The 12,577-nt window shown below is 37.9% G+C and overlaps 1 protein-coding gene across 12 annotated transcripts in view; it reads right to left on the reverse strand.

Annotated features, from left to right (window-relative positions):
• Window positions 1-2,645: 2,645 nt before the first annotated feature.
• The window catches only part of eya1 (EYA transcriptional coactivator and phosphatase 1), an 88,528-nt gene continuing 78,596 nt past the window's right edge, over window positions 2,646-12,577 (reverse strand). For all 12 annotated transcript variants that reach the window (XM_058765812.1, XM_058765820.1, XM_058765819.1 and 9 more), the window contains 6 exons: window positions 8,329-8,387; window positions 8,075-8,235; window positions 7,777-7,891; window positions 7,402-7,523; window positions 6,660-6,760; window positions 2,646-4,632 (listed from right to left, as the gene is read on the reverse strand). In XM_058765812.1, coding sequence (XP_058621795.1) covers window positions 4,552-4,632; window positions 6,660-6,760; window positions 7,402-7,523; window positions 7,777-7,891; window positions 8,075-8,235; window positions 8,329-8,387 — 639 coding nt within the window. In that variant the 3' untranslated portion in view covers window positions 2,646-4,551. The remainder of the gene's footprint in view (window positions 4,633-6,659; window positions 6,761-7,401; window positions 7,524-7,776; window positions 7,892-8,074; window positions 8,236-8,328; window positions 8,388-12,577) is intronic.

A 12,577-nucleotide genomic window follows, 5' to 3' on the forward strand; every position in this document is an offset into this window, starting at 1 on the left:
TGTTATCAGATACCATCCATTTTGAAAGATTGGTGTGCAAATTGTAACTCAGGTAGGTCAAAAAACATAATGAGAAGCATTGGGATAACTCAGTATCTTTCACCCTGGCCTCATATTCCTTTAATCAAGTTTTGTTTGAATGAGAAATGAATAAGAGCCAGTGAAACTAACTGAGTGTACCTTAAAATCATTAAATCATATAAAAATCCTTGGATCTGTAACTGTCTCACCTTTTTCACCCCTCATGAAACGAACAAAACAAAAACATGCAAACCAAAAGGCCCAGAATAAGCAGCAAGGCCTACAGCTGTAAAGGCAGGTCATTTTCTCCCCAGGAGAATTTAAGTAAGTCTTTACTCAGAGCAGTAAATCGGCCTGTCTAAAACCCACCATGAAAAGAGGCAACAATAACTTCAAATATGTTTTTCTTCTCCCAAAGGCAAACATCATAATTAAAGACGATGGCAGTAAAATGACAGGCACCACTGACTTATGTAGTTTCATAATGTTACTGTTGGAGGAAAGAGGGAGGAATGTGGATTTCAAGTCCTTTATTAGAACACTCTCGCTCTCACTTGTCAGCAGTGTAAAGACGGAGTGAACTCCCTCAGCTTGAAACACATTAGCTACCGCATCTGTGGGGAACAAGGGCCTTTTAATAGACCCTCCGGTTGTAAAGTGACTCATGCGGAACGAGTTTTTAATGTTTGATATGTATGTAATACAATATTAGTTCACTTACGATGCACCAGGAGTGGCTCTTTCTGTGTGAATCTGCATGAAATCGGTGTCTGGGCTAAAACAGTAAATCACTCTAGTGCTGTTTGTCAAGACATTACTGGACTAGAAGTATAAAGTGATTTTTTTTATGTTTTTTAAAATTTTTTTAGGGGTGACTGAAACACATAGAATGTAATACATAACTTGTAAATAATCTAATCTTTGTGAATAAAACAACAAAACTGAAGCTGGGTAAATTAGTGAGGAAACTATTTTTAGATAGATAGATAGATAGATAGATAGATAGATAGATAGATAGATAGATAGATAGATAGATAGATAGATAGATAGATAGATAGATAGATAGATAGATAGATAGATAGATAGATAGGCCACTAGTGAAAATGATTCTCGAGTTTAATAATTGTAAATTATACATTTATAGTATAAAATAAATTAAGTAGTGAAAATGCCTCTATTTTGTTTTTTATATATATAATTTTATCAATTCTTTTAATTTTACTACTACTATTATTATTATTAAACAAACAATTAAATGAACAAATAATGAAAATGCTTCCATTTTATATATATATATATATATATATAAACTCTAACATGCTATGTTTTGTGTTTTGCATCAAAAATGCTACTATTGTTTATGTGGAGGTTAAAATCGTATTTTTTTCATTGTGGTCTCTTGTATATTTGTATATATCAAAGGGAACAAAACCCATTCTGTCCCAGTGTGGTAAATGAGCCTCTGACAGTATTTTGGCTTTCAGTTGCTGAGTAGTGGGAAAGATTTTTTTTTTTTTTTTTTGACATTCCAAGGATAACAGCCCTATCTGCTCTTCCTGCCAGCCTTCAAGTCCCCTGGCATATTGCTTAGATGCCATCTGAAAACATAATTGACTTCAATATTGAAGAACAGAACCATGTAAAATAAGATTCCATGAATGCTTGATTCTTCTGAGCACTTGCAAGAACGCCTCTATTCCTCTGCCAGTCTCTCGTTACATCTTCATTTTGGCCACCTCATAAAATCAGCCTCATAAATATTTTTCATGTGTTATATAAACCAACTCAACTCCCAACTGCAAGTGGCCGAGCAGTGTGTTTTTTCGAAAAACACAGGGAAACATTTGTGGAGAGGAGCTGTTATTGGAAGCATTTGGCTGTGCTGCAAAGAAAAATCACAATTAGGTGAGGGTTTCACCTTCAACTATCCCCAAGAATAACACAAACCGCCCGACTGACAAATCTGCGGTGCCTATGTAGCATGATTACGGCTCATTCCCCTCATCTGAATCCAGAAATTCTGGCTGAAGCAGAAAATCAAAGCTATGATCAGACTCATCATAACAAAAGGACATTTTTCTGTCAATTTATGAGAATTTTAGACATTTTGTCTATAGAACACATTGTGTGGAAGCGAGTCCCCTAAAATGAACTGAACACACTGATTTTGAATGTACACTTTGAAATCCCACATATTGTTTTAACAGTTGCTTTGCATAGAGATGAGAGGGACAGGGAGCTTTATATGGCATTACATCAGTTATGATGTTTTAAACAAAAGTGCCATACATGACGTGTTGTCTGAGAATCTGTCGGAGGGGGAAATGCTGAATTGCAGACCACCAAACGACAGAGGAGGCCACACAAAATCTACATTCCCATCCCATAAAATGGGACTTTTATAAGGTATCCTTCTATGCGTGTATATAAATATATATATAAAATGTTAATATAATGATCTCTGGACATTCATCAGTTGCAGAAAACTGCCATTCCGAAACACTTAATTTTGGGAGCATTTGATCGCAAGACCAAACAGTCAATAAATACAAACTCCATGGCAGAAAATTGCAGAGCCACCATTTCAATCACTTGCAAAAATGGAAAAATATGTGTAACAGTTCACAAATCAGTTTTATTAATTTAAACACAATCAAATAATAAATGTCAAAAACATCTGTACACATCTTTTTGCAGACACAACAAACTGTTTCACAATGAGGCCCACATATTGTAAATTATTTCCAGTTTGCATTATGATTGCATCATTTATTTAAAAAAAATGTGTGTTAAATCTAGAAAACATCTACTGTTACCGTGATCTAGCAGCAAAATGTGATTCCCCGGTACGGGGGGTGGCGGGCGATGCAATAAGAGGGGTGAAATTGTAAATGTGGTGAGAAAAACTAGGCCAGAGAAGACGACCTCACCTGCAGGAGCCGAACATCATCATGTGCCAGGAGGGAAAATTAAAAACAGATCGAGTTAGCTGGGGAAATTCACAGTCAATAGCACATGTATGTTCTCAACTCCATTGTGAGTGTGTGTGTGTGTGTGTAGGTGTGAGTGAGTAGTGGCTTTCTTTCTTAAAGTCTAAGAGCTAGAGTTTCCAGTCCACAGTTACCTTAGAACTACCAATATGCATCATGAAAATCCAACTACAGCGATTTCCAAGTGGACACAATCAAAATAAAAAGACTACTTCATACAAAATTACACTTGCTGTACAAGACTTTCTGCTTTAGCGCCGGTACAAAAGATAATAAAACCTATTTAAGCTTAAATGCCCGTCGTGGACGCTGAGGTTCAATGTCCAGCTTGAGCAGGAGATATTACTGGGGATACAGACATTTACACTCAGTTTGAAGCTTGACATTCAGAAGATTATTATTCTTATTATGCTGCTTATGTTCTTCCTTGGAGTTTGAGCTACCATTGGGATTTAATTCACTTTGAAATCCTGACTGAAAGAGCCACGTTTCATTGTGGAGAAAGTCTCTACATGGACTCTGCAAGTTCTCACCACCTTTGAGGAGCAGAAGCGCACAAAGGAGGAAACAAAACATCACTGAAGAAAAATACGAAATTATTGACACTTGACATCCATGCTTTTGGTCATGACAAAACAATTATCACAAAAAAATCCTTATCTACATTTATTTATTGAATGAAACCTCGAACACGTCAACACTTTCAGGCTTTGCAAGAGCTACTGCGCCAACACCTTTACGTACGTACTTCCATGAAACGGCTTTCCACAGCATGTACCTTAATCAATATAGGAAGGAATAGTCCAGTGATTACAAATTTACACACAAAAAAAAAAAAAAGTCTGTACACGATTGTCTCTGCAATGTAAATAACGTTTCGTTAAATTTTTTTCTTTAAATTACTTAGAAAATCCATTTTTTTTCCTCTAAACTTCTTGGTGTAGTGGAATCAAAGTACTTTGTAATGCGAAAAGGCACAAGTCTCTTTTTCAGGGTCGGTGCCGCTCCGCAAAGTCTCTCGAAGATTATAAATAAGAAGTGTAGGACATCCAGGGCGAAACGAGGAAAACGAAGGGGTTGTGCCCCACTGTCTTTGTACCATCGGTTGAGACATAAAGAGACAAAACATTACACCAAGTCGCAGTGGGATCGGAGTCCTGCTGAGTTCCAAAGGCATCGGTAGCTCAGTTTTTGTCACAGGTGTGAACCCTTTTGCCGAGTCCCCCGCGTAGACAGGGCTGTAAAACATTTTGATGGCTTCGGAAAAAAAGCCAATTCACAGTAACCAGGGCCAGCAGCTGCAGCGCCATAAATTCACTCTCCTCCACTTCGAAAAAGGTTTAGGGTTAAGACGAATTGCGGCCATGTGTCAACACGCTGAGCGTGTCGCTCTCTCTCTCTCTCTACGTTATGTGTGTGAACGGTTTGTTTTTGGTCTGGTGCTGCTGGAACGCAGATGCTCGGGCGACGCAGCAGTGCTGGGTATGGGTCTGCAGGGCCCCCGTACGGCCTGGGACAGAGCGACAGGGCCGTCACAGTGCTACAAGTACTCCAGGTCCAGAGCGTGATGCAGAGCCATGAGGTCAGAGTGACTAGAGATCCTCCAGAAAGGCATGTTGTGCTGGAAAGACACAGGGAGAGAGAGAGTGTTGTTGGGGGTTGAAAGAGAAAATAAAGAAACACAAAACCTGCAATGAACACTTCACTTAGAAAAACAATCACGCCCGTGAGTGCCGTCTGAACAGCCTCGATGGCCCGTAACATCACACGAGACTTGAAAAGAAGAAGGACTTACAAACTACAACCACTGAAGCAGCACCATACCAGAGAGATCACTCAGTAAATATAATTTAAGAAAACAATAATAAAAAATATCTAATTTTGACAGTTAGCTCAATGACATTAAAATGAAGGAAAAAAAATCTAGTTTAAAACAAATGTTCATGTTAGTTTCATATGTAACCCCCCCCCCCCAAAAAAACTGTCAATGTCATGTGGTGTAACCAATTAAAACCAAATTTTTTTCACATTTTGTATCTTAATCTTTTTAATAATTTCACAAAAGTTTTTTTTAAATATGTTTTTCAAGGTAAAAAGTTTTTGGAATAATAATAAATACCATGAATGATTTCAATTTTGGGGAGTCACCTCACATGATATTATACAGCCTAAACTTAAAAAAGAAAAGATTTTAAGAAACGTATGGACCATGACACAGAGTCATGAGGTTCTTCAAGGGTCCTCTTTACTTCTTGTTTTGTTTTTTCTTTCTGCAGGATGATTTAGTGGATAGATGTTGTTCAAATATTAATAAGCTGTGAGGGAATTTAATTTGATGTTTAATTTGAATAATAATTTGAATAGTTGTATACATTTTAAGAATATATTTTAATATTGTTGGAAAAATATATTAAAATAATAAAAATATATAAAACAACGAAGGCCCCAATAGAAAACACAGCAAAATGTTTTACTACTCCTCAGGAAACAGAAAGGCCTGGACGGAAATAACTATTAAATGCACTATATATATATACAGCACCTCTGCACAAACTTATCCGAACACAACATTGCAAATGAGGCATTGTTCCTGGGAGAAGCCACAAGGAAATATGATTCTGCCAGAATGAAAGAAGCTTGTCAGCTCAGAGTCGTCCACACACAAACCATTACTGAGTCTTATCAAAGGTATAGCCTCTCTCAGGCATATGTTCCGCTTAGAGAAGCTTGCACTGACCCTTAAAAGACTCTTTTCTTTTGTTTTGTAAATTGTCTTTGCTTTTAACTTTAAAAGCCAGAGATGTTATCTCCTTTTGCCTCGGTCAAGTTATTAACTAGAGGGGAATTGTTTCTGGGATACGATGGAAAAAACGAAAGTATACAAAGGTTTAACTTTGCTTTGGTGGTTTCATACAAAGTCACCCTTGACACTAGTGTTGTATCTGACAAAACTGTGGCATTTTATATCAAGCCGGGTTTCTCAAGTGCCAAGGACTTATTAAAATCCACTGTGCTACGTCCAAACACTTTTTTTCGGAGGAAATGGGGACTGACATGTAAAGCTTAAACTTCCTACATTCACATTCCTTGCATGATTAACTGACAACATGGAACGAATCACTTGGCACAATATAATAATCACACCAACATGTTTTTGTCCATTTGGAACCTGTCTGAACAACAAGCAGCTTTGATAATTAATTACACAATGAATAATTTCAGGTTTTGTGGCTCACAGCTTTGGAAAACTTGGCGGATGTTCTGAATACACAGGCGGCAGGTAACATAAATCTTCTGGTTTGAACAACAAGAGACGGGAAAACAACACTCCTAATGTTCCTCTGAATATCCTCGACTTATCTAACAATGATTTAAGCATCTTAAACGCATGTTATATTTATGAACCGACCTCTCTAACATGCCTGAGAAGACTTGTCTAGCATTACACACGGTGAAACGGCACAGTCACATGCAGGGACGTGTAATTATGTCATCTCGCCTCCCTTTACATTCGAGCTGTCAGGGGAATTGAGCTGATTACAATGCGAGAATCATTCTCTCACTGGTCCGATGACATTTTCAGGGAATGGACTGAAGAAATTGAAGGTTTGAAGGAAAAGTGCTATAGAGTTCTAGGCATCTTCATACCTTTTTCGACCCTTGCTCCTCCTCCACGCCGTCCCCCACCACCACATAAACAACTTTCCTCCCAAACCTCTGGATTACTCTCTCGAAGCAGCTCTCTTTTCCTGGGGAGAGGAGAAACAGGTTTAAGTTGCTGCGGAAAGCAAGGAAGCCACATCCAAGATCCAGCCCCGGTGAGGGGCTCTTTAAATACGCAATAAGTTACACAAAATTACGCAGTATAAACACTTTGCCTTGGCTTGGAGATACGATAAGATCGATGCTCAGATAAAAGTAGTCTGAAAAGCATTAAGTGTGCCTTATTCCTCCCACAACATGGGACAAATGGAGTTTAACAAGCTAAATCAACCTCACATGCAAATGCCGCAGCGAGGGAGGCGCTGAGCTTTGCGCGAACGAAAGTACGAAAGTACAGGTCGGTGTTTATTTTGCATTCAAAAAAGCGGAGAGGCCGAGAAGAAGAAAAAAATGTCAAAGTGGAATGACATAAATTTGCCGAAGTGGTTTCATATGTAGACCTGAAAAGGAGAGGCCCAGTTCAGGCTGAGCTCCAAGAAAATAATCCCAGCCTGATTAGACCTCTTCCTGAACATCAACCCTCTCGTGTGTCCGCCACTTCTGCAGCCTAACCCAATCACACGTCATGTGTCTCACGCTGTTTACACGTAATATCGCCGTAATTATGGCCACACTCCAAAAGAGTCCATTCATACACACAGGTAGTTAATACTGAGCTCACACTTACCTATTTTTGTGGCGCTATAAATATTTTCAATTGGAAATACTACTCCCAGTCCGTACAGGAGGACCTTGGCGAGGGCAGGTATGAGCTGTGTTGTGGTCACTAAGATGTTCACACAGTTTGATCTGTAATTGAAAGGCAAATCGCATCAAGTTAAATTGCACAAGGGAGGATAAGGCTAAGCAGGAGCGCCATTTGTCATCCAGAACGCTACATGATAAATGGATCTTTAATTGTTGTCACTTAAAATGCTGTTTTTCATAATAATACAGTGTTCTTTGAGGTATTGAGGCATAAAGCACACCATTATTCATGCCTCTCGCTGATTTATGTGTATCAGAGATGGGCTCTATATAATTCGCTCGTGCTAAGGCCTACCTTGAGTGGATTAATGTTAGTGCTTTCAGTGCCAGTGTTAACCAGGAGTCAGTCAGGGCTTCAATTTCTGCTCGCAATTGCAACCAGGCTTCCCTTTTGGCTGGGCCAAGCAGACCTGAAATGAACAGAAACATTGTTTGAGTTGGACCGTCCTGCGAATACTTTGAGAAATTTCGAAATTTACCCAGACCAAGTGGTTTCTGCATAAGGGATTATTTGAGAAACTTATGAGTGCTTTTGTTGACACACCACCCCTCTTCCCCAGCAATTTTAGCAAAGCAGTTTATTGGGGGATTACCTCCGACGTTATTTTTATAGGTGGTGTAAATTTCTTTTACTCGTCTGTAGCGGAAGGCCAGCTTTCTCATCCAGTCCACACCTCCTCGTACACCGGTGGCCAGACACAGGTTGGCACTAGTGGCAGCAGCGTGGAATCCGTCTGTGCTAAAATTATATGTACTAAACAGAGAGGAGGGAAAAAGAGAGAATGGCTTTTGAGTTCGACTTCAGTTAGAATGAACTGTGAAAGGGCTAGTATGGTGATAGCTTTACCTTAGATCCTGCCCATTGTCATCCGACGACACGTCATCGATATGGACCTGATCGCACTCCTGGAAACAAGCAAAAACAAAGGAAGGCCATGGTGAGCTGGTTGGAATTAAAATATACCAATTTGATTGATGGTTTTCATGTGCAAAATTGGTTGCGATTTGGCAGCTTGAATCCATGAAGTGAATAATGTCAACAACTGTGGAATTCCCAATTGAAGGCTAAGCTCTCTCCCAAAAGCTCAAATCAACTCTCAACCACTTCCAGCCTCTAACCCCCCACCTGCTAAATCTTAATAAAAATAAACACAGTCATCAGGGGACTGGGGATCCGACCCATTTGGCCACTACCACTAGGGGGATCTCTTGATATACACATCTGCTGGTACGTAAAGTATCGGTATCGTTAGACTCCGGGAAGGTAGAAACGGCCTCTCCGTGTTAGGTCTGCTAGTCCAGAGTCCGGTGCGTGAACAAAGAGATAGCTGTGGGATAATGAGAGCGTCTGTGCCCCCTTTAGGGTCTCCACTTCTTGGAGAGGCTGAATGATTCTACAGCTCAGAGCTGATTCAGCCAGTGTACACAGTAACACAAACCAGACTTTCTGGTAAATGTAACGTACTAGAAAAATTGAACCTGATGCTAACCGCCAATGAAATTATGACCTCTGATTGCTGCCGAGCCACACACCAACACAGCCTGAGGCCAGCTTTTTGGAGAAAGCAGACTGAAAATCTGTTATTAGTTTTCCATTTATAGTCGTTCTCTCCCCCCTCCCTTCACAAGAGCTCGAGATGTTAGTGAGCAGGGCATGAGCATTCAAATCAAACAAAAATCACATGGAAAGACAGAGTTGGCGGCTTGTGTGTTCCAAAAATCATCTGCAAGAAAATAAATAAATAGCTAAAAAAAAAGTTTCATTATAATAATAAATAAATAATAATAATAATATAAAAAAATAAACTTAAAATTGTTATTTAAACCAAAAATTAAATATATATTAAATGTATTATTAAATGTTAAATAAATTATTAAATTAAGTATATATTAAATATAAACAAGTAAATCAAAACACTTTACATATATATATAGAGAGAGAGAGTGAAAGAGAGAGAGAGAGAGAGAGTGAAGTATATATGTACAATTATATATATATATATATATATATATATATATATATTTATAATTATGAATTAAACCTCACTATACTGTATAAATGTATAAATAGTCTATTTATCTATATCTATCTATCTATAATAGATTAAATACAGTCATATTAATTATTATAATTATATAGTTATAATGAATTAAACCTCTCTATGTAAACTTAATATTTTATATACACACACACACACACACACACACACACACATACATATATATATATATATATATATATATATATATACACACACTCTAAAAATGGTGCTATATAGTGGTTCTTGGCTCATAATCATGGGGGAACCACTTTTGGTGCTAGGAGCTTAACAGGTTCTGTATATGGTAGCAGTGCTATATAGCCCCTCAGTCATGCCAAAGAACCGGTGAAGAACTGCTGAAGAACCACTGAAGCACCAAGATTTGGTGCTATACAGCACCAAAAGTGGTTCCCCTATGATTACGAGCCAAAGAACCAGTTTTAGTGCTATATAGCACCATTTTTTTAGAGTGTATATATATATATATATATATATATATATATATATGGAGTTTAATTACTAATTATAAATACACAAAATATACAAATTTATATATATGTAATTTATAATTATGAATTAAACCCCATCCAATGAAGTATCAAGAAAAATGGGTTGACATTGCCAGTTCTTCTGTTAAACCTCCATTCATATTTCAAGTTTAATTTAACAATTTACTTGGTAGTTGAATTTTTGAAGGGGGTATTTCCTTTTAGCCATTCTTTCGAATTTCCTTTCCAGAACTTTAAGCCTTTTAATTAAGTTTCAACAGGCTGCTAAGACACAAAAATACAAAAAGGACTTCCTTGTTTTAACTCAATCTGAACCTGGCCAAATGCTGACGTTATTGCATTCCTGTCTAATGCTACAGCAGGGTAGGGGTAAGCGCTTTAGACCGTAAACCTTTTTTATTTTACTGGTTCCCCTCTGAACAAATTTTTCATCTCTCTGGATTTGTGGGGAGAGGGAGGGGAGAGCGACGTGAAGAGAAACTCAAACCAGCTGTTCTTTAACAGAATTAAAATCTTGACCCCCAACCCCTGCTCTAATGCAGCCATTCTCTCGCCAAGCCTCTCCCAGCAAGCCTCGAGATCCAAAGAGGAAAAGACTTTGACCCGGTGCCCTGCTCCTCCTCTCCAGGGCTCCACAGGCTCAGATAAGGGGGAGGGGGGCTGGAGGCAGGGGCGTTTGTGAGGGGGGAGACGGGGTGACCTCACATGGAGAACTCGGAGTGTTGCGGGGCCAAAAGATGGACTGCCAGTTGCAGCCGGGGCTCAGGAACACCTCAAGCTATTTGTGTAATCTGTTTCTAGATAGTCAGCGATGGCTCTGTAATACTTCTGAAGTACCAATTTGTTTTCCAGAGAGGACCTTTGGACAGGCCAAAATCATTACAGAAAGCTGGGGCCACCGTCGCAACGTTTAATCTTGAGTATTAACGGTTATGATGACAAATGGGCCATTTCAGATAAATAAAATATATTGAAATATTTCCAACCGAAGTATGATTTATAAAAAAATCCATTAAAAAAATCCATATAAAAACTGTCAAGCAAAAACACATTCTAGAAGTACTATCCCCGTTTGAGTGTGTGCAGCTGCCTAGGTCTCTTAACACGTTACCATCTCCATGTGACGGAATCACCGCATGTTTACATTGCCTTTTAATTCGCTGGTTATTATGACACACAATTAACAGTCATGTTGTGGGCTTCCAGACCTCCGGGATGAAAGTGAGGGCAGAGAAAGAATGCACAACCTCTAGCAATTACTGCACACAGCTGGATCCCACATAAACCACTTGACTGCCTCTCTGGTAGCTGCACCCGGACCCTAATGGAGCCGCCCGGTCCTAATGTCTTACAGTAACTCATGAGACTCATTAGGGCAGCTTCTTAAGCACTCGTAAACACCGTTAAGCCTAATGACCGAGGATGGGCCAGCTTTAAGTGGTTAAATACAGCATGTGGTTGATCTTCACGGGTGGCTGAAGGTATCTTCAAGAAGGTGTTATGTTGAAAGGATGAAGTAATATAAATATTGTATGAAGTATAGCAAGACTGAGCTGGTGGTAAAAAATCAGTTGAGATGATGGGGTCAATGATAAATAAAAGAGTTCAATATAGTTTAAAACAGGTTTTTCTTATATGGTTTTGAACTTTTATAGCATTTTCAAGAAATGTTGAAATGTTAAATTTAATGTAAATGTACTGTTGTGTAACCATCAAGTAACATATAGTATTTAAATATATATATATTTTTTATCATAGTAAAATTATACATATATATATATATATATATGTATGTGTGTGTGTGTGTATATGTGTGTGTATATATATTTCCCCCCCCTAACAAATACTAACATGCAATAATCTCATATCTCATTGTTTTAATGATTTTAGATTTTTTTCATAGTAATTTCTTTTTCAAATATTAATAAGCAGTGACACCGTTTTCCCATAAAACAATAAAAAAGATTATGAAACAATTTAATTTTTATTTTTTAAAGAATTTTTGCATTGTGATACATGATATTATGCACCAAAAAATCTTTAAAGTACATATATATCAGTAATAGTAATAAGTCAGTAATAATACAATAGTATCTTTTGCTGTGGTTAACAAGTTTTTCCATACTTACTTTGGAAAACACATTTTGAACATAATACTACGTATCTCATATATATATATATATATATATATATATACACACATACATTTTTAATTGTATATTTGTTACGTGCTTATGAATAAATTAATATATAGGAAAAACTGAGATGGCAATGAGGTTGTCTTTTCTTTTATTGTACTTCTCCTTGTTCACCAAGCAGTGGTTCTTACAAACCTACAATCGCTGCTAACTAACACCAGATGTTCCTACTGTAGGCTGTGTAAAGATCCTCCTCTGCAATCCGTACATAATTACGTCTTACACAAACACGTTGTCTCTGTTTAATTCATCAATTTTTTGATCCCTTCTCATTCGTTAAACTATCTGAAGGTCCTGGTAAAAGAAATAAATGTGTAAATGTGTGGGAAAAACTGTGGGAAACTGCA

This window comes from Onychostoma macrolepis, chromosome 24 (genome assembly GCF_012432095.1).
Source record: "Onychostoma macrolepis isolate SWU-2019 chromosome 24, ASM1243209v1, whole genome shotgun sequence".
Classification (NCBI taxonomy): Eukaryota; Metazoa; Chordata; class Actinopteri; order Cypriniformes; family Cyprinidae; genus Onychostoma; species Onychostoma macrolepis.